Source organism: Ambystoma mexicanum, chromosome 5q, assembly GCF_040938575.1.
Source record: "Ambystoma mexicanum isolate Mex_15411 chromosome 5q, UKY_AmexF1_1, whole genome shotgun sequence".
NCBI classification, from domain to species: Eukaryota; Metazoa; Chordata; class Amphibia; order Caudata; family Ambystomatidae; genus Ambystoma; species Ambystoma mexicanum.
Window position 1 is genome coordinate 1,293,322,190 of NC_090933.1, and position 25,959 is coordinate 1,293,348,148.

Below are 25,959 nucleotides of genomic sequence, written 5' to 3' on the forward strand. Positions count from 1 at the left end.
TAGAAGGATCATAAGGCCCCGACTCCAGAGAGGACATTTCCGAAAATGTCCTCCGCCGCGTGGTAATCCATGACCGATGTATTCGTCCATTTAACCTGGTCTGCGGCAGCCATCTTAAGTGCAGGTGGGCGCTACCTTAAAATTACGTCGCCTCATTGGCAGGAAGTGCCATTTTCTGACAAGTTGTGGAAGCCTTAGAACCTGTACTTGAAGCTGATAAAGAGATGCAATGAGTAGAACTCAATGTGTTATGCAGAAACCTGTGCAGTTCCCTTAGGGACCACTGCAACAGGCTTAAGACTACAGGTGTTGGCAGTAAACCCAATTGGTAGCAGTCTGCACCACCCAGATATACCTGGTAGCTGTGGTGAGCAGTCAACTCAACTCAAGAAGAGTTAGGCAGTATATAGAGTATACACATTAGGTACAAAAATACAGTAGCACAAGCAAACACTGACCAGAGCTTTGGTATAAAAGTATATAATTATTTATGTAAAAATACACTCGCACTAATATGTCAAGCAAGTTCAAACACAGTCACTAGAAATATATACACCTCCCTGATTAATTATTCGACAAGTTTTAGGAAAAGAACACCACTTATTATCAATACAGGGGTAAGCGCTTAACCGAGATGGCACTCCAATAATTATTTAAAAAGGGAGGGAAAAGGCAGAATTAGGAAAGCACGCAATACCAACACTTTTAAAAGAACCACAGCAAGTCAAGAAAGGCAGAGTCTACTGTAGAGCAAGAAAGTTCATAGGCCAGGCCCACTCTTGGAGGGAGCAAGGCGGAATTTGCCCAAGATCACACAGTTGAAGTACACTTTAAAAGTCTTTGCAGATCGTTCAAAAGGAGTTGGATCAGTTCAGAAAAGTTAGTTAACAGGTCCCAGGATAGAGAGTCAAGGATTTACGGGACACCTTGAACAGTCTGTTGCAAGGGAGACCAGGTGGGAAACAGTACCTGAAATGGTGAGAACGCTCCAGCGGGGGCAGTTGTTCCTGGCAGCGGGTGCAAGTCGGTGCTTCGTCCAGGGGAAGAGAAGATCTCGATGTGGAGGAAAGCTGAAGGTTGTTGTACTGCCAGGGAAGAAACCAGCCGCAGAGTTTCTCGGTTAAAAGGTACTACCCTTTTATTCCCGGTAGTGGTGAAGCGTGGCTATCCGGCCACCGGGATTCGACCACGAGACGATCCAGGAAGGCGAAAAAGAGGGCGAACTGGTTAACGCCACCAGTTCAAAGGAAGAAGACTCTCCAGGATGAAGACCTTCTCTGTCGTCGGGAAGTGGTGAGTCGGTCCAGCAGGGCTCCACCGGTGGTGTTGTTGTTGCAGGTCGGCTCAGCTTCTCCCTCTATTCGGATTCCTTAGGTCCTGTGGCGACTTCTGAATTTCCAGTCCCCAAAGCCCTGCTTTGATGCAATAAACCCCCATTCATCAGTCCTAGCTGTCACTAAAACATGCTAAATGGTGAGCCGGGCGGCTCACCACTGGGCCAATCACAAGAGTGCGACTTGAGTTGCTGAGGCAACTCAGTCCAGGGTGCCTATTCTCCCCTCCCACACATTCTGTAGACCCAGACAGAGTGGCACCACTTTTGGAGGCTTCTGTGCAGAATTGGGTTGGAGTTACAGAGGCGAACACAAACGCCATTTTAAAACCGAGTCCTGGCAAAAAGACCCAACCGTGGAATAAATATTAAATAAATAACCCGGCGGTATCTTTAACATTGCACCAAAAAAGTGGTGCGTTTAAAATGAATGGGAAAATCCCATAGGAAATATTCCGGTGGAATATTTCGCGTGGTAACCACTGCGCCACCAGCCAGAAACTCGACGAGGGGGGACTGCACAGTGCCCCCTCGAAAAACAGACCCAGGGGCAATCTAATTACCCCTATCAGTACTTCCACAATATGATGGTTTGTACTGGTTCTGTTTACAATTTAAGACTAGTAAAGTCAATGTTGACTTTACATGCCCTGGGAGACAGTAGTCAGTCCCAGGGTATGCAGTCTATGTTTGGGTGTCACTATGACACCCCTGTGTTACTGCACTGAGGGTGCTGTGTAACACACTTACCAAAAACACATGAAGCCCTATGGAGAAAAAGACCCCATAGCCCATAAAACACATTACAAAGTCAAAGGACATTCTCAAATCATGCCCAAGAGTGGTAGAAAAAGAGCCTCACTCTTAGCAGGAGAAAAGAATAAACCCCAAAAATCCAGCAAAGCTGCTGGGGGACTCACTAGGTTTGGGAAATTAGCCTATACAGAGAATTCTCCCTAACACAATGTTTCTACTTCGATCCAATGGGATCCTCGGGACAATTCCTGGTAGTTGATTTTCCATGCTGAGGTGTCACCTTGGGTACCAGCGACCCAGTTTTAGACCTTGAAAGGTCCTCAGAACTTAGACCAGTACAAGCCCGAAGGGCATCGAAGGGAGCTCCCTTAAAAGCTCCCAGGGGAGCCTCAGTGCTCACAGCACCAGTAGAAACCAAGATGAACTTGGAGCGGACTCTGGTGGCTAGCCGATAGAGGACTGACATCCCTCCCGCGTGTGCAGGGTGCCCGACTTACCGGATGTGAAGTTTGTGAAGAAACAAACTCGTAACTCACACGTAGGCGATGCATTGAAGGGATCCCTCCACTTCAAAAGACTTCTGCGAAAAGTCCTCAGAGAAAGTGCGTGGCAGGAGGAACAGATCACCCACCTGTGATGAGGACACAAACACTCCAGGCACCGCACGTGGGAGTCCATGCCTACCACAAGATGCTGCAATGCTTAACTCATCTCCGCAGGAGCGTAAATGGCCTAAGTACCCTCGTGATCTGCAAATACTGGATAAACATGAATTTCCCCTGTCATCAAAAGAGAGAAAAAAGGGGGCATGGAATTAATCTAATGCGGCTCACTATACCATGGCTCTCCCCTTATCACCCTGCTGAGTGCCCTTTTAATATCTGAATGCCTCGATCCCCTTCTCACCTGAGCTTTTTTGTAAGGGAGCACTCCGTCTTGCTTTCGTGCAGGGGTGCATTGATAATGAGGCACAAGAATACCCCAGACTGGAAAGCGTTGAAAAGCCTCAAGGAGGTAAGTGTCTTAATGCTTGGGGTTTTTGCCAGTTGGGTGTTGAAGCCTCTGAGGGAGATTATTAACTGGAGAGATATCCTTTCTTAATGAAAGTCTAAATTCTCCCTCTTTCCTTTGCAGGTTCGCTGAGGAGAGAATCACACTTGAGGAAACACGGGGCGTCGGCGAAGAAAATAAAACATGAAGTCTTCTTTTGAGGTAAACATGTGCGCCTAGTTGGAAAGGCGCGCAGTGATACGTGCCTTCGTGACCAAGCTGAATATTCTCTCTCTGTGAGGCCAAGCTTTGGAATGCTCAGAAAAGTTTGTAGGAGCATAGGGTAAGTAAGCTCGTAGTTTATTTTCACTCGCGACTAATGTTTAAATGTTTTTCTTTAACTGTTGTACCTTGTCTTGCAGGTTAAACGGAGGTCGAAGGATCCACGGGAAGCCGCGGCTGAGGAAGAAAAGTAGCGGAACACACCGCGGAACTTGGAGGAAGATGCCACCTGCTGGTGGACTGCTGCTGCGGAATTTCTTGTCAGGTACGTTGAATATTTGGTTTGTGGATTTTCTGTTAACTCGATAGGTTCATAACATTACTTTTCTATTGTCTTTACAGGTTTGTGAGCAGAGTGGCGGTGAGCGTTACACCGCTGTCAGCTGAACTAACGCGAAGCGCATGTTACTGCGCGGGCGGAGCTTATATAGTCCTCCATGCCCAACTACTAGTTCTCTATTGCTACACAGTCTGCATCCCACGGGGCGGCCATCTTAAGGGAATTAGTTAACCATTAGATCTCTATGGGAGCCCACTGTGAATCTGATACTGAGTATTGTTAAGAATGCCTGGTATGGGGATTCGAAGATGGCCGCCGGTGCAGGGAGACGTGTGTGAGTCTCCCTCCTGCTGGGCCTGTCAGCAGCACCACATAAAGCAACGAACCTGAGGGTACACACTCCATCAGCGTGCACCCATCCATGCCCAGAGACACCGGACGTGCATGGGAAGCGAATTCCCCGAAGCCCGATTACCAGCGACGCGGTGGGAGTAAAACACCCCTCCCCCACCGCGGCTACGACTCGTCCCATGCGGCCCAGAGATCAGGGCAGCCGCGCTTCGTGGGCCGCAGAAGCAGGGCGGAGCGGAGCGGATCATCCGGCACCCTGGTGGAACAGCGGCGGCGGACTGAATGGGCCATCCCGGGTAGGAGAGGCGTCGCGACCGAGCAGCAGCATCACCACGAGGATCAATGGGCCCGCTGCGGCGAGGGCGTGTGCGGAGGCCACAGGAGGAACGAGCCGGGGACCCCAGCGCCGCAGAGCCCAGTAGGGCGAAGAAGACGTCGGCAGCCCACAAGGACGGAGCTTGCAGCCCCCGACTCCCAGACAACGCGGAAGGCGCGGGGGAGGAGGCAGAGAGCCAACGCAGGACTCGAACACACGCCGCAGCCCCGAGGCGGGGGACACCAGCGGCAGTCACCGGCCCGGCGGACTGACAGGTGAGAGGCTCCCCCACTCCTCCCCTCACCCCCATGGGCCCAGCAAGACGGCGAAAGGACCCAGGGAGCCATAAAATGGGGGGGGGGGACAGACACCCACAAGCCCCGCACAGCAGCAAAAGGAACGGAGGGGAGGGATAAGACAAGTGGAACCCCTTCCTCTATAGCCAGCAGAGAGCCACTTATACCAGGGGCCTCGCACAAGGGGAAAGAAATAAGCTAGTGATTGGGACCATTGCCTTCTCAGCAAAACCCAACTGGGTAGATAGCCAAACGGATATACTTCAAAAGCTCAGAAGGAGATCACCAGAGGCACCACCTAAGAGAGAGCTGCACAGCCACCCCATAAGAGAGTGGAACACAAAACGGTGGCATAGCAACATTGAAGGGGCTATGTCCAAAGCGAAAGGGAAAGGGGGGGCCCAACAGAACCCACAGTCTTCCAAACAAGACTCCAGTATATTACAGATGTGGGCATCAGACACCCCACTGACAACCAGAGGTAGATCGCAGGAAGGCTCAATAATACCTACAACAGACCCCAGTCACCCATCTTTGGCATCCAAACCCCATCAAAAGACGATATGCACGCCTGGTTTATAGAACTACAAGATAAGCTCATGTCGACAGTACAGGAAAAACGACATGAAGCAGGCAATTCAAGACGTTAAACATGATATTGCCAACCTGGAAGAAAGGACAGACACCCTGGAAAAAATAGTGCAAAATGTAGAAGACGAGGCTCTACAGAATAGCGAAACACAAGAGTTCTTAGCGCGTCTAACCCACAACCTGGAAATACAGTGTGAAGACCTAGAAAAAAGGTCCCGCAGATCGAACATTTGCATAAAAAATGCCAGAATCAGTCTTGGACAAGGACCTAAAAAAAGCGGTGCAGGAAGTCTTCAGGGACATAATTGAAGCACAAGAACCGGAGGACATCGGGATAGACCGTGTCCATAGAGTGGTCCCCAAGCGCACAGTGGCATCAGGGTAAAGACCCAGAGATGTGCTGGAAGCTTTATCTTCGTACCCGCAAAAAGCACTCATCCTATGGAGAGCGAGGCAGCTGGATCAAATCAGGATGAAGGGTGTGAATTTTCAGCTCTATCAAGACCTGTCAGCCGTAACACTCCTTAAGAGAAGAGAAATGGTCCCACTCATAAGGGAACGGGTCGCGAGAGAAATAAAATACAAATGGACATTCCCATTCGGCCTGCTGTTCGACTGGGAAGGAAAGCAAAGGAGGGTGACCACCTGGGAAGAGGGGCTACACATCATGGGCATCCAGGCAGAGGAGACATCGACCGGGGACGAAAAGACAAAGGGGGAACAGCAAAAGAGGCCAAGGGGGTGGGAAAGGGTCCGCCAGAAAAGGAAACGGAATGGGAGGGGAAACTAGAAGTCAACTACAATAGAATAGAGGCTTCAATACTGCAAAATTTGAAAGGGCTCCATTTCTATCCAAGGTACGTGGAACGGTTCCCAATGAAGGGAATCGAAATCATCAGATTCTATACGCCCGGTGCGGATCAGGAACGACTCGCATCAAGGCCTGAGGAAGACGCTGGGTTTAGGACTCCACGCAAAGTTAGCCTACAGAGGGCAGGGAGCGATAGGCGGAATGCCAGAGCTACCATAGGTACCCGGGCCCTCCTCGGGAGCAAAGTTGGAATAAGGTTAATGGTTGGGGGACAGTTGGGGAGTTTGGGGGGGGGGAACTATCCGGAAGAGAGAGGGGACCAACTCACCTGGGCAAAATGGGTAACCCATAAGGGCCGGCTGAAATGAGGAAGATAAGAATCCTGACTCTGAACGTTAGGGGACTGAACTCCCCTGTGAAAAGGAAAAAAGTGGAGAATATGCTATGGAAGGAAAAGGCCGACGTGCTCCTGCTTCAGGAAACACACATTAGAGCCCTGGATAGGGGGCCTTAGAGGCTACAATGTACTAGCACAATCAAACGCAATAGAGAAACGTGCAGGGGTGATGATAGCAATAAAGTGGGGAATGGAAGCAATATTAATCGACAGGCAGACAGACAAGGAAGGAAGATATGCATTTGCCAATATCAAATTACATAATGCCTTGCTTACTTTGGCATCCATATATGCACCAAACACAGGCCAAGATGGCTTTCTGTTAGATACAATGGGGAGGGCGGAGGGGTATGCGAAAGGTGAGCTAATAATTGGGTGAGACTTTAACATGGCTTGGCACCCTCAGATAGACAGGAGTGCGGGGGGACCCCACCACCAAGGCGCCCCATCCGAACGCCTAAAAAGAAGGATGGAAGGTATGGCACTTTGCGATGCATGGTGGGAGCATAAAGGTCAAAACAAGGGATACACTTATTACTCGCATGTACACAATACGATGTCGAGAATAGATTTTTGGGTTTCGGCAGGGATTCTGGGTAACGTACACGGAATGTCGCTCGGCCCCATATCTTGGTCAGACCATGCACCGCTCTGGCTGGAGCTATCAACCCCAGGGAAAGAGGGAGGCCGATGGCGATGGAAACTCCCGCAGGATCTATCATCAGACCCAGTGACAAAATCGCAGAATTCTTCGATCACAACGACACAGGAGACGTCCCCTTGGGCACTGTATGGGAGGCGTTCAAGGCGGTAATCAGGGGGCCACATGATCGCCCTGAAAGCAACAAGGGACAAACAAAGGCAACAATGGGAACGTGAACTGGAAAAGAAACCGTCGGAAATCCGAGATGAACTAGTGACAAGCCCCACCAGAAACCTAAAGAGGGCATTGAAACACACGCAGGGGCAACTAGAACTCCTTTGTAACAAAAAGGCAGAGAGATCCCTCCTTTACCTCAAGCAAAGATACTACATCAAAGCTAACAAGGCAGATCGATATCTAGCAAGACAGCTCGCTGCGAAGCAAAAGTCTATGACCATTCATAACATTAAAAACGCACAAGGAGACACGCTAACGCGCACCAAAGATATTGGGGAGTCATTTAGGGCATTCTATCAGAAATTATACGCATCAGAACTTCCAGATGAGGCAGACCAAGATAGATTCCTGGAGTCAATCCCCATCCCAAAAATACCAGAAGTAGCCAAAAGGGCACTAGATACCCATATAACGGAAAGTGAGGTAAAGAAGGCTATAAAAGATCTCCCGCTAAACAAAGCACCAGGCCCGGACAGCTTCACAGCTTCATTCTATATAAAATATACAAGGACATCCTAACCCCCATCCTTACTAGACTGCTAAACTCCTTCAGAGACAGTGGGAATGTAACCCCATCCATGTACGAGGCTAAGGTATTGGTATTTCACAAACAAGGGAAAGACCCCTCCCTACCAGGCTCATACAGACCCATTGCATTGATAAATCTAGACTCAAAGATCTATACGAGAATCCTGGCAGCTAGGCTCTCCCGCCCTAATAAACCCGGATCAATCAGGATTCATTCCGGGGAGGAAGACCCATGACAATCTGAGGAGGCTGATACACCCGATAGAAAAAATAAACATTTCCCACACCCCAGCAGTGTTACCATCACTGGATGCCGAAAAGGCTTTTGACCGGGTAGAATGGTCCATACTCTTTAAAACCCTGAAACGCATGGGATTTGGGAATCAATATGTAAACATGGTCAAAGCCAACTGCACCTCCCCATCGATCAGAATAGCGGCAAATGGGGAAGTCAAGGAGAGGGTAAAGATCACTAGGGGAACGAAACAGGGTTGCCCGCTCTCCCCACTCCTTTACACAATATTCCTGGAACCGCTATTAATTAAAATAAGGGAAACGAACCAAATTAAGGGGATAGAGATGGCGGGCAGACAACATAAGGTGATTGCCTATGCCGACGATATGCTATTAGCATTCGAGGACCCAACGCACACTTTACCCTGTGCCATACAGTTGCTTGAATCATTTGGGGACATCTCGGGTCTAAAAATAAATAAGAAGAAAAATCGGAAATCCTACATTTAGCCGGGAGTAAAGAATTACTGGACAGGCAAGCAGGGCTATCTGGCTTAAAAATAGCAGAGGAAGGTATTAAATATTTGGGTTTAACACTCACGCACAAGGTAGACGCCTTATACAAAAGGAATTACCCCCCACTATTATCCAGAGTAAAAAGAGACCTAGAACGGTGTTTTCCGCTAAATATCTCCTGGTGGGGAAGAATCCAATCAGTAAAAATGAACACTCTTCCTAAACTGCTGTATTACTTTTAGGTCCTCCCGATAGCAATCCCGAACTCATTCTTCAAAACACTGGCAAAGACAGTCTCTACGTTCATATGGAACGGGAAACCCCCAAGAGTTGCCAGAACAGTCCTCAGATGTCACGTCAGAGAGGGGGGACTAGCACTCCGACACTTTAGAAATTACTACCACGCGGCGCAATTATGGATCCTGAAAGAATGGCTAGGGGACAACCATCGAACAATCTGGGTGACCCAGGACAGGGCTGTCACAAGAACACCCCTAGAAGAACTCTTATGGAAACTTAAGCATCAGACACCCAAACCTACATGTTAGCGAGATCATGAAAGCCACATTGAAAGCATGGGACGAGCAGACATGGAGAAGAAACATCACCACGGCAACCGCCCCTTTCACTCCGATATGCAGGAACCCACAATTGCCACCAGGACTAGAGCACGGCGCCTTTGAGAAATGGTAGGAGGCAGGATGCAGGAAAATAGGGGAAATGTTCCTGGACAAGGAAGTGAGATCATTCGCTGAATGCAAGACATTGTGGAATCTCACAAATGAGGACAGGTATAAATATGAACAGCTCAGACACTGGTTAACAACACCTGAGATAACCCAGGCGGCGACCAGGGAACTGGCCACTTTTGAAAAATACCTTCTTACCAACTCAGGGGACAAGAAGCTAGTCTCCACTCTCTACAACTTCATAAACACACAGGAAGAGGAACTAAAATGGGCATGCATGAAAAAATGGGAAAGAACACTGGGAGAAGATATCACGACCCAACAATGGCAGACACTATGGGCTGACATCCCCAAACTAACGTGAGCAGCCCAGACCAGGGAAATGTGGATTAAAATAGTCACACAATGGCACTACACACCAGAGAGGCTCAACAACATGCACCCGCAAACGTCGAACCGTTGCTGGAGAGGCTGCACAGACTCTGGCACATGGAGGCACATCTGGTGGGATTGCCAAGGGGTCAAAGGCTTCTGGACAGAAGTGATCTCGGAAATGAAAAAGATATTCCCAGAGGCGGATCAACTCGGGGAGAAAGTGTGGCTCTGCGGAATGAAAGGGCAACAAGCCACAAAATACACCAGGGCGCAATGGAGAAGTTTCATGGCCCTAGTCATCGGCTTGGGCCACAATTGCGCAGACCAAGAAGAAGCAAGACCCACCACTAATATACACATGGCTACAAAAGGTCTGGTTGCAAATGACCATGGAAAAGATCACGCATAATCTTCAAGGAACACAGGACTCCTTCATGAAGGAATGGGGGGGGGGGGGGAGTAGTAGAATGTCTACAATCAGATTACATGGAACAATGGTGCCCACATAACATTAGAATTACGGACATATTCACCTCATAGTCAATCCCGAGAACAATTGAACATTGAGATCTCTTCCGGAAGGGGATGGGTAGGGGGGGGGGACGGGGAGGTTTGGGGGGAAATGTTGGTTACATGTAACCGGTTTAATCTGTGAAAACAATAAAAATAAGTTAAAAAAAAAATAATGCCTGGTATGCCATGCTAGTACCCATCTAGCCCCCACATATCTGCACAAAGAACCCTTGCTAGCCTGAAGCTAATAAATGAAATGAAGCCGAAAAAAGGCCCAGGTGAATAGTTGTCTCGTCTCCATCTACTCTCCGACACCAAAACCAATAGACTCACCGCAACCGCGCGTCTCCAAAATTGTCCTCATTGCGAAAACCTACCAAGCGATCTACCAACTTTGCTTCTCGCCATACTGGGGGCACTGGCCTTTTTCGGAGGTCGCGCTACTGACTGTTCTGGCCGCTCCACAGCTAGCAGTTGCCTTGGCGAGTAAGCGAGATGCGGAGAGCACTCGCGTCCGATCACAAAGGTTGCGTGATCCGTTGCCATAGCAACACTCTTAAATGTACGCCCGGCATGGTCTCTGGGCTTCACAGCTGTGTTTTCTAACCGGCGCCTAGATTTTCTCGTTTCTGCTTCTTACCTCTGACCGCCTGTTACCGGATTCTTGGCTACATTCCTGTGGACTGTATTTGGAATTTCCATGAACTTGGTTATGCTGCTTCCTCCTCTTGGATCACCTGTGTCTTGACCTCGGATTTGTTTAATGGACTGTGCATGGACCCTTCCCTATAGTACCACAAACAGGAATTTTCTGGTGCTATGCAACTCTCTGGAATTACCACATTGCTTTTCTACTGGTAACCACTTGGCCCTCATTACTACTGGACATAGATTCCTGGTTGCTGGCACCGTCTACACCCAACACTGCACCACATCTAGTATGGGTATCGCCTCCTGTGCCTGTGGAGTGCCATTTCCTCCCCTGCTTCAGTGCCAGTCTCCAGCCCTCCAACTGATGAACTTCCTAACATTCTGTGTCTATACTTATCCCCCTGTATTGCTCCTAATCAGCTTTGTTTCCTTTGCAGTTACCTGGGGATCTGGTGCTGTTGTTCCAGCAACCTGTGGCTCCAATAACCAGTCAGCGACTGACTTCTCAGGTCTCTCTGAGTGGTGCTTGGGGACGAAGATGCATTAGTCCACGCAGTAGTCCACCTTTGACAATAGTGACACACCAGAAAATATGCACGCTATGCAAAGCGTCCAATTCCGTCCACGCAGAAAAAAGGATTGACGGCAGTTGCCTGTAGGCGGAGTGAGATGGGCTAGCCACGCCCACACCTCGGTGTAACACAATACATTTAAAGGGGAAATTCTTTTTGCTGACACAAAAGTGTTCCAACCCCCTCCCCATAGAATGTACACCCATAATTATAGAGGAAAGGGGACAGAACTCAAGATATTCTTTGTTAAAATCCATATTGAGGCTTGGCCCCAGTGTTTTGGTGCCAATGAAATCACAAAAATATATTAACTACACCAATATTACCATCAAATATAATACAGTCTTTTGAGCAATGCCTATGCACAACACTGCGAGTGACATTCCAGAATTTTGATGTGTGATTTAGATATTTCATTGCTTATAGCGCGAACCTAGCTCAAGAGCAGCAGATCAGTTTACAACAGGATTGGGTTTGGCATTTAATACAGTAACGCAGTACTGTTGGTGGAGGGAGAGAGGGATTTTTATTCCTCCGGCATCTATTGTTGAGACACGTTTTTAATGTTTTGCAGAACTGAAGCATGGTAGGGGCATTTCGCGAATCTACTGGGATTGAGTTCCACATGGTAGGGGCGTGGCAGGAGAAGGAATACTTTCAAGCTTTCTCTATGCGTGCAAGCTATTACTCCAACCTTTTAATAGCTTTGCTACTTGAGGTGTGATGGCCTCCAGAAGTGTGGAGTTTAGCCGCCAACTATGTTGGTGTTCCGTTTCAGACTGCTCTGTTTGTGATGCATGCAGTTTTGAATATGATCTTGGCGGGAGATGGAGCTAGTTAAGCGTGAGCAGTGTTGGAGCGATACACTTGAAATTGTGGGCACCTGTAATGAAACGGTTCAGAGAGGAGATGGGCACTAGGAACCGGTGGTGGCCGTGCCTTTACTCAATATATTAAGTTTGATTGTGTTGCACATGCTGGCTGTAGGTAGAAACTGCTGGGCCCGTGCTCTTGGAGCCCAAAGTGTAGGTAAGAGTAACTGCGTTGGTTTTCTACTCATGTGGCGCTAGTGCACTGAGTCAGAGAAATTCCTTCCATTCACTTAGATTGTGCATAGTAGGTATGGTACACACAATTTTTTCTTTTTCCTTTAGTTAGTGGTTTATTGGAAATATATCAATTGGAGAGAGTGCCGACACGTGTTTCAGTTTTCGTCCCAAGGGAGTTTTCTGTAATACACAGCTGCTCGCGAACCAATAAGGACTTATCTACGCTAAGGACATATCCACGCCAAGGACTTATCCACATCGAGGCCATCCAGCCCCGTGAATACAGCAACCCACAGCTCAAGGCTACACGACTTCAACCAATCATCACAACCAGACACCCCTAAACCAGCCTTGATAAAAGCCTATTTTTTGGTTGAAACACATGTCGGCACGCTTTCCAATTTATATATTTTCAATAAATCACTAACTAAACTAAAAAGAAAAAATTGCGTGGGCCATACCTACTATGCACAATTTAAGTGAATGGAAGGAATTTCTCTGACTCAGTGAACTAGCGCCAAATGAGTAGAAAACCAACGCAGTTACCTATAATGAAACAGGCTGCAGCATGGTGTGCTGCTTTGAGGGGGGGCAGGTGTGCGGCTGAAAGCCCAGTAAGGAGGGCATTTCCCCATCAATGTGTGCGGTAATGAGGGCTTGGACCACCGTACCGAATTCTCTCAGGGAATGAAGGGTCTGATTTTGTGGAGTGTGCGGATCTGTAGCCATGGGGTTTGTGCCTTTTTGGCTATGTGCTTTTGGAAAGAAAGGCTTCTGTTAACAATGAAGCCCAGGGATTTGACTGAGTTTGACAGCTGTCGGGTGAATCCTTCCAGGCACATGTCATCCAGCTATTGTTGCACGGGTTATTGTTTGGTGAGGGTGGGTCACAAACCCTTTCTCAATAAGCTTTCCGATGAACAGGAGGCTCATGATAGGTGTGTAGTTGGCTAGGTCCTTTGGGTCAAGCAAGGGTTTTTTTGGGAAGCGATCGTATGTGACCTGTCTGCAACAAGTCTGAGAATGCACCTTCACTAAAGGAGGCGTTCACAATACTGAGGAGTGCATTAAGTGTTGGACCAGTGAATTGTTTAATGACTGAGACTGGTAAGAAGTCATCGGTGTAAGTAGTGGGTTTGAGTGAAGCGAGTGCTTGGCTACTTTGAATAGGGCTTTGCTCCCATTAGAGGCTGCCTCAATGGGGGAGTGTAGTAAGCCAACATAGCCTCAGAGATCATGTGTTTGTGTTGGGTACGTTGGATTTGAGGGATGAGGTATCCTCTTGCCTGCGGGCATTGCATCACCACTTTTCAAGGGATCTGATAGAGCGTTTGTTTTAGGTGAGCGGTGTGTACCAGGGGTGCAGAGGCTTTGACTTTGGTTGGACTAGAAGTTAGAGGTGCATGGGCATCTACTAGTTCTTAGGCAAGATGGTTAAATGTATTTCAGAAGGGCTGAGGCATTTCCTGTGGTGAGGAATGTCATGACCATTGCATAGAGTGTGTCTAGCAGGAAATTCTTGAAGGATCGCCGCTCAATAACAGAAGGATCGGCATGCAGTGACAAGGTGTTTGGCCCGATCTTTGTGGGGTAGTCTTATGTGTGATATGAGAAGGGGGATTGTGGCATGGTCGGTCCAGGCAAGGGGCAAAAGGGGGCTTGAGCATGAGAGGATAGGGCAGTAGGTGAAAACTAGGTTGAGAGTGTGACAGTTGACATGTGTCGGGTAGAGTATGATCTGTTTAAGGTCTACAGAGTCGGTCAGAGAGAAGAACAAGTTACTTCTTACCTTGTAACGTTCTTTCGATGGGATGTTCCTCCGACATATTCCTTATCTTAGATATCTCTTTCCAGCTTTGCTGGCCTCGGAAATTGTTTCTCTCTAGAGGGCGCTGCGCGTCGACGTCCGCCGAGTCGATGTCCTTCGACAGCCGCCGTATCGACGTCGACGTCATCCTGCCTATGAAGGCCGCGCGCAGCGTCCGTTGCTCAGTTCCGTTTTGTAGCCCACAATAATTCTTTCTGGACTAGACTAATCACCCTGAAGGAGCGTAACCTGCAACAACAAGGGAAGTAGTACTGCGGGGATGGATGGGAGGGTCGATAAGGAATACGTCGGAGGAACATCCCATCGAAAGAACGTTACAAGGTAAGAAGTAACTTGTTCTTCGAAGGGATTGTGTCCTCCGACGTATTCCTTATCTTAGATAGGCTCCCATAGCAGTATTCTGTTAATGGAGGTGGGAGTACTGACTTCATGCTTCATCTTATTGATGAATAGAGTGCAATACTGCCCTTCCAAACCTAGTTTCCTGACTGGAGGAGGGATCCAAGTTGTAAAACCGTGTAAAGGTATGGACGGACGACCATGTGGCAGCCGCACATATGTCTCGAACCGGCACTCCTCTTTTGAGGGCCGATGAAGCTGCGATACCTCTGGTCGAATGAGCCCTTAGATTTTGAGGGGGTTCTTTTCCTGCCAGTTTATAACATTCCAAAATGGCTAAAATAATCCATCTGGAAATGGTCTGCTTAGTTATCGGTAGCCCCAGCTTGTGACCTGCGTAGCCTACAAACAGCTGGTCCGCTTGTCTTATCCAAGCTAGTCTACTAATGTAAAAACTTAAAGCCCTTCTTGGGTCCAGCCTGTGTAACCTCTCTTCCTCTTTCCCCAGATAGGGAGGAGGATAGAAAGATGGAAGGGTAATCTTCTGTGTGATATGAAATTCAGAAACCACCTTTGGGAGGAAATTAGGCTTCACTTGCAGAACAACTTTGTCTTTGTGAAAGATTGTATGAGGGGGTTTACAAGAAAGAACTTGTAACTCGCTCACCCTTCTAGCAGATATAAGTGCTACTAATAAAACAGTCTTATGGGTAAGAAACCTTAACGAACAAGAGTGGAGTGGTTCGAAAGGTGTGCCCATCAGGAAAGTTAGGACTAAATTTAAATCCCATAGGGGAACCTGGAATGGTCTTGGGGGATAAACGTTAGTTAACCCCTTTAGAAACTGTATTACCAAGGGTAACTTGAAATAGGATGGTTCTTCTGCAGTGCGCTTAAAGATGGATAGCGCTGCGAGATAGCCCTTGATAGTGCCAACTTGAAGGCCTGAATTTGCCAAGTAGAGTAGAAAGGATAACACCGTTGGTGTACCACATGAAAAGGGGTCGATATTCTCTTCTCTACACCAGCTGCAAAATCTGTTCCAACGGCAACGGTATAAAGATTTTGTTGCTGGCCTTCTTGCCGAAAGCAACACCTCCATAACATCATCATGGAGGTCCCAATCCTTGTACCTCAGCCTTTCAGAAGCCAAGCGTGAAGGTTGAGGGTTTTGATGTCTGGATGGAGAACCTGACCTCCCTTCTGTGAGAGCAGATTCTCTCTGAGTGGAAGTCGAATTGGAGGGCAGATGGACAAGTCTAGAAGGTCCGGGTACCACGTCCTCCTGGCCCAATCCGGGGCAATTAGGATCATGGTTTTCCGGAATCTTCTCAACCTCCTGATCATTTGAGGAATGACAGGGACTGGTGGAAACGCGTACAGGAGTGGAAACTCCCAGTCCACTATGAACGCGTCTCCCAGAGCTCCTCTCGGGGGAAATTCCCTTGAACAGAACAGATCGCACTTCCTGTTGACACTGGTGGTGAACAGATCCACCTGAGGGGTTCCCCAAAGGGCGAAGATCTCTTGAAGGACTTCCTGAGCTAGTTCCCACTCGTGGGAGACTGTGCTCTGCCTGCTCAGAGCGTCCGCTGTCAAGTTCTTCTCTCCAGCTAGGTGAACTGCCAATAGAGAGATTCCTTCTTGGATTGCCCAAAACCAGAGCTGCATCGCCTCTCTGCACAGTGGTAGTGATCCTACACCTCCTCTTTTGTTGAGGTAATGCATGGCCACTGTGTTGTCCGTCATTATCAGGACATTCTTTCCTTGTACAGATGGCAGAAACGCCTTCAGCGCAAGTCTAATGGCCCTCAGCTCTAACAGGTTGATATGTAGTCTGGACTCCGATGGAGACCAATGACCGCTGATCGTCAAGTCGTTGGCGTGGGCTCCCCACCCCGTAAGAGAGGCATCCGTGACTACTGTTATCTCCGGCCAAGGTTGCCAAAACTGCTCTCCTTTCAGAATGTTCTCCTGACAGGCCCACCACTGAAGGTCTCGAGCCACCCTGTCGGGAACCTGAAGAAGATCTGTCATTCTCCCTGAGAATTGTGACCACTGAGTTCTCAGTGCCCACTGGAGAGCTCTCATTCTCAGGCGAGCCTCTGGCACTAGGAAAATGCAGGATGCCATGAGGCCTAGCAACCTCAAAAAGTCGAAGGCTGGGAGACGTTGGGCATTTTGAAACTTGGTGCCCATCTGTAGACTATCTTGAGCCCTCACCTCTGGTGGCGAGGCTTTTCCCAGGGAAGTGTCCAGGATCGCTCCAATGAACTGGAGTCTCTGCGATGGTATCATTTGTGACTTCTTTAAATTGAGGGAGAAGCCCAGTCTGTGAAGGGAGTGGCAAACATAATCTAGCTGGATCTGAGCTTGTTCCGAAGATACAGCTCTGATCAACCAATCGTCCAGGTAGGGGTAGACGTGAATCCCTTCCCTCCTTAGACTTGCAGCCACTACCGACTAACTTGGTGAAGACCCTCGGGGCGGAGGTCAGCCCAAATGGCAGAACTCGAAATTGATAATGAGAGTTGCCAATTGCGAACCTCAGGTATTTCCTGTGTTTGAGATGGATTGGCACATGGAAGTAAGCATCCTGAAGGTCCAGAGATACCAACCAGTCCTGGAACTGAAGGGCCTGAAGGATCTGAGAGAGGGTTACCATCTTGAATTTGTCTTTCCTGAGGAATTTGTTCAATTCCTGCAAGTCCAAGATGGGTCTCAGTCCTCCGTCTTTCTTTGGTATGAGAAAGTAAGGGGAGTACCAGCCCTTGTTCCTCTCCGCTACAGGTACCGGTTCTATGGCACCTTTCTCTAGCAGGTCTAAAATTTCCTGCAAGAGGAGCGGATCTGGAGCTTTTTGAGAGCTGATCCCCGGTCGGATGACTCTGAGGTATGCGTAAGAGAGGCAGGCAGTAACCTTGTGCAACTGTCTCCAATGCCCAAGCATCTGACGTGATAGCCTGCCATTCCGCCAGATATTGAGTTAACCTGCCTCCTACAGGTGTCTTGTGAGGGAAGTCCTCAGAGTGGTTTAGGGGCGGCTGATGCAGATGCCGATGGTAAAGAGGCACCTGCTGTTGCTGCGGCTTTTGAATATCTACCCCGTCCACCTCGGATAGTTCTTCTTTGTCCCCTTTGAGCCGGTCGTCCTCTACCTCTTCCGAATACGGAGTAAAACCGAAAAGACTTGCCTCTCGCAGAGGTTCCTGTGGGACGAAAAGGTGTCTGACGGATTGCAGCGCCTAGGGATTTTGCTGCTGCCTTTGAAGTTTGCAGTTTTTCTAAACTGTCATCCGCCTTTTTCCCAAACAAAGAAGAGCCATCAAATGGCATGTTCAAGAGCCTGGCTTGCACATCTGGGGCAAAACCAGACTTTCTCAACCAAGCAAACCTCCTGGTTGTTGTACTTGCCGCCATTGCTCTGCTGATACTGTCAGCCGAGTCAATGCCTGTCTGGAGGGATTCACACATAGCGTCTTTACCGTCCCTTATGATATTTAGGAACGCCTCCCTTTCTTCTCCCTCCGGGATGCAGTCAGCCGCTGTAGAAGCACACTCCCAAAGTGTATGGCTAAATCTAGCAAGGGTGCAAGTAGCATTAATAGATTTTAACGCCATGCTACATGCCGAAAAGACTTTCTTAGCCATAGCATCGTATTTCTCATCGTCCCTGTCCTGTGGGACGGTAGGGTAAGCACTCTTGAAGTCAGTAGAAGATGCTGCCTGTACCACCAGACTTTCTGGGGATGGGTGTTTGGACAAAAACTCCGGGTCTGCAGAAGATACCCTGTATTTAGCAGACAGTTTTTTATTTACTGCCGGGACGTCATCTGGGGTTTCCCAGTTCGTCATTATTTTTCTTTGAAGAGCTTTATGAAAAGGTACTACAGGATCCTCCCGTGGACCTTTATCAAGAATATCCGTGAGGTCATCCTGTTGGAAAGCCGGTGAAGGTGTTGACCACCCCATAAATTCTGTAATCCTGGCCATTAAGGCTCTATAAGGGGTTTCAGCATGCTCCCCCGGGTCTGGCCTAGCGAACTCCACCTCTGGGGAAGTGTCTAAACCACTTGCCTCATATGTAAGGAATCATGGAGTTCCTTTAATCTGCGTTCCTCTGAGGATAACTCCTCTTGAACTGGGGTTGCAGATCCCTGCAACTCAAATGGCTCTTCTTGATCAGACAGTTCTCCCTCTTCCATAATTGAAGACATTGTTCTCAATTGGTCTGAGCTCACAAAGGGTGTGAAACCCATCTCCAAGGCAGAGGGTGCCAAACTTGTCGTAATCGGCCTCGAAAACGTAGAGGTCGTCAACGCCGAAGGCTTCGAACGTGGAGTCGAAAACAAAGGTGGAGGCCTCGAGGTCTTCGATAGAATCGGAATTCTGCTCGAGGATATCGACAATCTCGACGACATCGAAGACCTGGGAATAGCCACTGGGTGTGCCGCAACCGTGACGTTCCTTGGCGTCGACGCCGGTGTTGAGGATGGCGTCAAGTCGACAGACCCGTGTGTTGAAGGTCCCTTCGACAACGGCGTCGAAGACACCGACCGCGGCGTCGACGGAACCTTCGAAGAAGGATTCGAGGTCTTTGCTTTACTCGAGGGTTCGTGACGCACTCGAGAAGCTTCCTTCGCCGGGTGCTGCGACTCGCAGCGTTTTGGACCTTCGGGTCTTTCGACCAGAGCATCGCTCTCGGCAGTCTTCGAGGGGGTCGAGGCCGCTTTCTCGAAGACACTCATCATATTTTTTCAGAATTCCTCCCATTCAGCCCGGGAACTATGCTTCGTGGGGCAAGGGATTCTCTTAGGTGAAACAGAAGAAGAGGAGGACAAAGAAGGGGATCTTCAGCGTCTCCTTTTCGAGTGCTTCGATCTCGAAGAGTGATGGGTCCCGCTTCGAGACCTGGAGTGCGAATGGTGACGAGGAGACGAATGTCTCGACTTCGTCGAGGAAGAAGAAGCTTTAGAAGTCTTACCTTTTTCCAGCTTCCCCCTACGCTCCTTCAGGGCTTTAGCTGTCATGGACATACAGTCCTCACACTCCAAACAATGGTGTTCAGCTCCCAAACACCACAGACAGACCCTGTGAGGGTCCGTTAGCAACATCTTTTTTCCACAGTCTCTGCATTTTTTAAAGCCGGACCGAGGGGTCGTCGGTTCAGACGAGGAAGCCATCGAGTATGGATCGAATATCTCAAGGAAAATGGAACAATATATCTACGAAACTGAGCAACGATATTCCGAGGCACTGAGTAAGCACGGAAAAACGGAACTGAGCAACGGACGCTGCGCACAGCCTTTATAGGCAGGATGACGTTGACGTCGATACGGCGGCTGTCGAGGGACATCGACTCGGCAGACGTCGACGCGCAGCGCCCTCTAGAGAGAAAAAATTTCCGAGGCCAGCAAAGCTGGAAAGAGATATCTAAGATAAGCAATACGTCGGTGGACACAATCCCTTCGAATAGGCAGTTACGTAGGTTTTGCTGGTTAGGACTCAGGGATGTTAAAATCTCTGAGAAGGATATTATTACAGTAGGAAACTGTTGCAGAGGAGAGCGAAATAGAAAGGTCATTCAATTAACCACACCCCTGCCTGTAAATAAGGTGTAATATAACTGAGATGGAGAACCTGCATGACAGGGATACAAGAGAGCGTGTGTGGGGGTTGGAATGGATCGTATGGATGATTGCCACACCACTTATATACTGTAGCCATGGGGTAGAAGGACAAAGATGTAGGGCAAAGAAGTTGTAAGCCATGTTTCAGTAATGAATCAAGATCATTGTTGGTTATGAGGTCGGCGATGTTAGCAGCGTGTGCTGAGCGAGCATTAACCATCATAAACGGGGGGACGGAAGGCGCATGTTGTAGAGGTGTATGTGGGATATTAATGATGATTGCAAGGTTAGCTGTCCGGGACTGCTTTGGCATTTAGCTGTGAGATCCCTGGAATGAGTTGTGGAGAGACATGGTGATATTTACCTGGTGTAGCATGAGCAGTGTTAGGGAAAATTCTCTGTAAAGGCTAATTTCCCAAACCTAGTGAGTCCCCCAGCAGCTTTGCTGGATTTTTGGGGTTTATTTTTTTCTCCTGCTAAGAGTGAGACTCTCCCACTCTTAGACATGATTTGAGGTGTTCCTTTGACTTTGAATGTGTTTTATGGGCTATGGGGTCTTTTATTCCATAGGGCTTCATGTGTTTTGATATGTGGGTTACACAGCACCCTCCGTGCCGTAACCCAGGGGTGTCATAGCGACCCCCAAAACCTAGACTCCATACCCTGGAACTGAATACTGTCTTCCAGGGCATGTAAAGTCACCATTGGCTTTACTAGTCTCAAATTGTGAACAGAACCAGTACAAACCATCATATTGTGGACCTACTGGTCGGGGCAATTCTATTTCCCCGGGGTCTGTTGTTCGAGGGGGCACTGTCCAGTCCCCCCCCGACCGGGTTTCGTCTGATTGCAGTGGATACTACTTTTTATATACGACCGCAAATATATTTCTATGGGATTTTCCCATTGTTCGAGGCTACCACTTGTTAAAATAGCCTCGAACATACCGCCGGTTTATTAAATTAATATAAATTCACCGGTTGGTATTTTTTGCTGAAACTTGGTTCCAAAATGGCGTTTGTGTTCGCTTCTGTGACTCCAACCCCAAGTCGAGCCCTTTGTTCCACTTTTTGGCGGGCTTCTCCACAGAAGCCTCCAAAAGTGGTGCCACTCTGTCTGGGTACCACAGGGGGTGTGGGAGGGGGTTTAGGCACCCTGGACTGAGTTGCCTCGGCAACTCAAGTTGCACTCTTGTGTGATTGGCCCAAGTGGTGAGACGCCCGGCTCAACACTTAGCATGTTTGAGTGACAGATAGGCTGAATGAATGGGGGTTTTCTGCATAAAAGCAGGGCTTTGGGGACTGGAACTTCAGAATTCGCCACAGGACCTAAAGAATCCGAGGAGGGAGAAGCCGAGCCGACCTGCAACGACGACACCACCGGTGGAGCCTGCTGAACCGTCTCACCACTTTTCCCGACAACAGAGGAGATCTCCAACCCGGAGAGTCTTCTTCCTTTGACTGGTGGGGATAACCAGTTTGCCCGTCTTTTCGCCTTCCTGGACCATCTCGTGGCCGCCTTGCCCGTGCCAAGCACCCCGGCAACCGGAATACCACGGTTTACCACTACCGCGAAGAAAAGGGTAGTACCTTGTAACCGGGAAACTCTGCGGCTGGTTTCTTCCCTGGCAGTGCAACGACCTTAATCTTTCCTCCACGTCGAGGCCTCCTCTTCCTCTGGACGAAACACTGACTTGCACCCGCTGCCAGGAACAACAGCCCCCGCTGGAGCGTCCTTCCTATTTTCAGGTACTGTGTCCCACCTGGCTTCCCTTGCGACAGATGGTTCGGGGTGACAGTAAATCCTCGACTTTCTAACCTGGGTTAGCCTGGGGCCTGTTAATGAACTTTTCCTGACTTGATCTCAATCTTTTGCGAACTATCTACAAAGACTCTTTGGGCATAACCCCACTGTGTGATCCTGGACACATTTCGCTTGCTCTCTCTAAGAGTGGGCCTGGCATTTGAACTTCCTTGCTCTCCAGTAGACTTTGCCTAAACCTGCCTCACTGTGGTTCTTTGAAAAGTATTGAAATTGTGTGCTTTCATAACTCTGCCTTTCCCCCCCTTTTTATATAACTTATTAGAGTGCCATTTTAGGTTAAGCGCTCACCTCTGAAAATAAGTGGTGTTTCTCACTAAGACTTGTCTAATAAATAATCAGGGTTGTATATATATAATAGTGACTGTGTGTTGAATTTACTTACCTCTTTTTGTGCTAGTGTAATTTACAAGTGTGTCTTTTAATAAATAATTATATACTTTTGCACCAAAGCTCTGGTCAGTGTTTGCTTGTGCTACTGTATCTCTGTACCTATTGTGTATACTCTATATACTGCCTAACTCATCTTGAGAGAAGTCTGACTGCTCAGCCACAGCTACCAGGTAAATATGGGCGGTACAGACTGCTACCGATTGGGTTTACTGCCAACCACCTGTAATCCTAAATCTTTTGCAGTGGTCCCTAAGGGAACTGCACAGGTTTCTGCCTAACAAGCAGAGTAACTGGCACTCAACCAGGTCCTAGTAGGATCAAACAGATAACTGGAGATTGTATAATATTTAGCAATTTCCTTTGTTTATTTTGAATATGGATTTTGGATTATTAACTCCCTATGAAAGAACTGATTATGTGTGACTAAATTTTATTACGCCTACTAATAACGCATTTTTGTATTTTACTGAGTTCTATTTTTGTACTTGTACTTTAGTGTTATGTATCTTCATAACAAATGTTGCACCAATGGCTTACGATTTTTTCGCCTCATGATTTTATGTAATAATGTATTGAAAAGTTGTTTTACAACTAACAATTTTAAAAAAAATATTTAGCAATACATCATTTATATTTTACATATCTGATGCAGGTGTGCAGTTAGTGCCTTTTGCATAACTTCTCTCTCATCTCTTTGAATTGACTTCCACTCTTTAGGCACAATTCATGACAAATTTTGTTTTAGTGATTTTAACATCCATGTATCCCTACCAGAAATGAGGCTCTCCATTAATTTCACATTGTAACAGTATGCTGGAAGTTAAATTAACTTTTTAAGGATACTATCTGCATTCCGAATTCCTGTTCTTTTAGTAGCTAGGACATACATAGGAATAATGCCTTCTCTTACCTGGGCCGGTGATCCAGAAGCTATGTTACCAAGGCCTCTTACTGCCAGCATTCGTACAGTCACACAGCTGTCTTTCTGCCTTCCAGTTAAGTTGTCCATTATCGATTCAAATAAATTGAGATCATTGACAACATTATGGTTAAGAAGCTGGAAAAGAAGATCAAAAGTTTGAGTTTATCTGCTAGAACGAGATGATGGGAACAATGTTAATGTGCCAGACACACCTAGTAAGCCATTGCTGCAACCCACTTTCAGCAGATAGCACCACAAGTACACTTGAAGCCATCAAGACCCCACCCAGAAAACCAGTTCAAAAACATATATCCTATCAAATAATGGAAAAGAAGCATGCAGAGATTTGTTTATTTAGTGGGTGGATAAAGACAAGGTTGGAACTCTGAAAGATGCATATTAGGGGGATCCTGGAGCCAATCGGCTCACCAGTGATGTAGAACAGGCGCATTGTTGTGAAACCCCTTGTTGTAATGGCAGTGATTTTGTAGAAACAAGTGGAACTGTCAAAGATGGGGATAGATGTGAACTATTCTTTTTGGATACTCTTTAGCACAAAATTGCACACTACGAAAATGATTACAAACTAAGGAGGACGCTGGGTATTAAATCTCAAAAGGAGGACTCAGAAGAATTGTGCCACATGATGTAATACTAGAACAAATAAACTTACCATTCATTTTACTTATTTATTTGTAACGTGCCGGGAAGGGCATCAGGGCGCACATGAACACACCATGGACGGACATATAGAAATGGGACAATCAGTGATCAAGTGAGCAAAATGGGAAAATGTAACATTCTTTCTATAGCTTCTCCTTCCACAGGAACCTCATCATGATATATGCTCTAATGCAGGCTGTTCTCTCAAACGTTCCGCAGCGGGCACAATTCCGCTGGGCATCGAACATCTAAGACATCAGCTTCCTAGATCCCAGATATGATGATGCGGTCCTATAAAAAGGCGTACCACGTCCACTGACCACAGTTCTCCTCTTCTATCCCCTCATGCTCAGAAGCAGCGGGGACCTCTGCAAGGGACAATTTGACAGCTTTTTCCCCGATCCTAAAAAATGCAACACTTCAACAGTGTCCTTTTTTTGCTCTTTAGCAGCTGGGCGTGCTGGGAAGCTGAATCGACAGCAAGAACATTACAAAGTGAGCATGTGTTTCTTCTAATGGGCTGCCTTCCCACACAGATTCATCATCTTGGACCACTAATAAAATTGTACCAGACAGTCAGAGGAAAACAGTTTACAATAACCTTACAAGAGGAAAGAATCCCTTTGCTGGCATCTTGCCCAGCGAGAGAATCTGCATGGCAATTTGCTAGCAGAGGAACCACTCTCCGCAAGGCTGATGTACAGCTGCCACTCCCCGGCTGAAGCTTTCCAGATACTCAGCAGCCTTTGATCTTCAGAGGTGCTCAACATCAAAGGCCTGATCTAGAGGTTCGGCCTTCATGTTTGGCGAGAACTCCGACCCTCAGAGGTATGATGACGCTCTCTGGAGCACAGCTGACGATCCCATCGGCGCATTGCAGCACCGAAAGCCACCCGGAGGGCTTGACACACCCCTTCTCTGCCGTCATTGACAATATCTATGAACTCATCTCTCATCTCGTCTGCTGGGAGACAATCCGCCGCCTCAAAGGATTCTCCAGAGGAGAGGATGTAGGAATATTTACCAAAGGCTAAAATGGAAACGCCATTAATGGCGCTTCAGCACCACACTCCCCGATTTCAAGACTGTTTTCACGAGGGCGTCAGTCTTGTTTGACTTCCGTTGGGAGGGTTGACGGCCTTGGGTGGGAAACAGTCAATTATTGTCCCTCGTCGGTTTATAGTTTTTTGCAAGGTCATCGACCGTGGGCGCTGGCATAAAGCGGCGACCGCGTGTGATATGGCCACGTTGAAAGATGGGGCTCCTCCCTGACTGAGGTGACTTGTGCGAAATGGCAAAGTCATACGACTATAGAGGCCTGGTCGAGCACTGAGGCCGAGAGCCAGAACAACGCCTTTGGCCCTTTTCCTCTATTGGGTATTGCGGGAAGTGGCCAGCACGCTCGCTTTCTGCAATTCCCACAGCCAGCTTCAACAGGTCAGCCAGGTGTAAACCTGCCCCTACTATGGGCCCCATCCTGAAATCCTGAAAGAGACCGGGAGCCCTTCCTCATTGAAGGTGGTTCTCGGATTCTAAGAACCCCGAACTGGACGCCGGATTCAGTGCAGTGTCCTTGAGGCATGCCGCCAGAGGCACTCTGCACTTCTGCATCAATGGCAGTGGCAGCCGGGGCTGCTTTCGAGTGAGTTGAGGTCAAGCTTGAGGCTGTAAGACCAGAATTCACCACCATGGCGCCAGAACCTCCAGGTGCAACTGCTGCTAATGATGCCTGTGGCAGTGAGGCTGAAGTCCAACCCATAATAGCTTTCTCGTAGATTTGGAGCCTTGATTCAATTCCCCCAGGCCCTCCCTCAGGGCACTCCTTGAGTGGGAATGACTTACCCGGTCTGGGTCGGGCCTATGCTTGTGCTTCCTCTTCTTTTCTGTGGGAGGACGAGGAGAAAGAGTGGCGAGATTGGCTTTGAGAGTGCAATCTCTTTTTCACCTTTTTGC

At 48.1% G+C, this 25,959-nt stretch overlaps 1 protein-coding gene across 2 annotated transcripts in view; it reads right to left on the minus strand.

The window, feature by feature from the left end:
- MROH1 (maestro heat like repeat family member 1) overlaps positions 1–25,959 on the minus strand; it is a 2,813,132-nt gene that overhangs the window by 347,368 nt on the left and 2,439,805 nt on the right. For both annotated transcript variants that reach the window (XM_069621886.1, XM_069621885.1), the window contains one exon: positions 23,332–23,478. In XM_069621886.1, the coding sequence (XP_069477987.1) occupies positions 23,332–23,478 (147 nt within the window). The remainder of the gene's footprint in view (positions 1–23,331; positions 23,479–25,959) is intronic.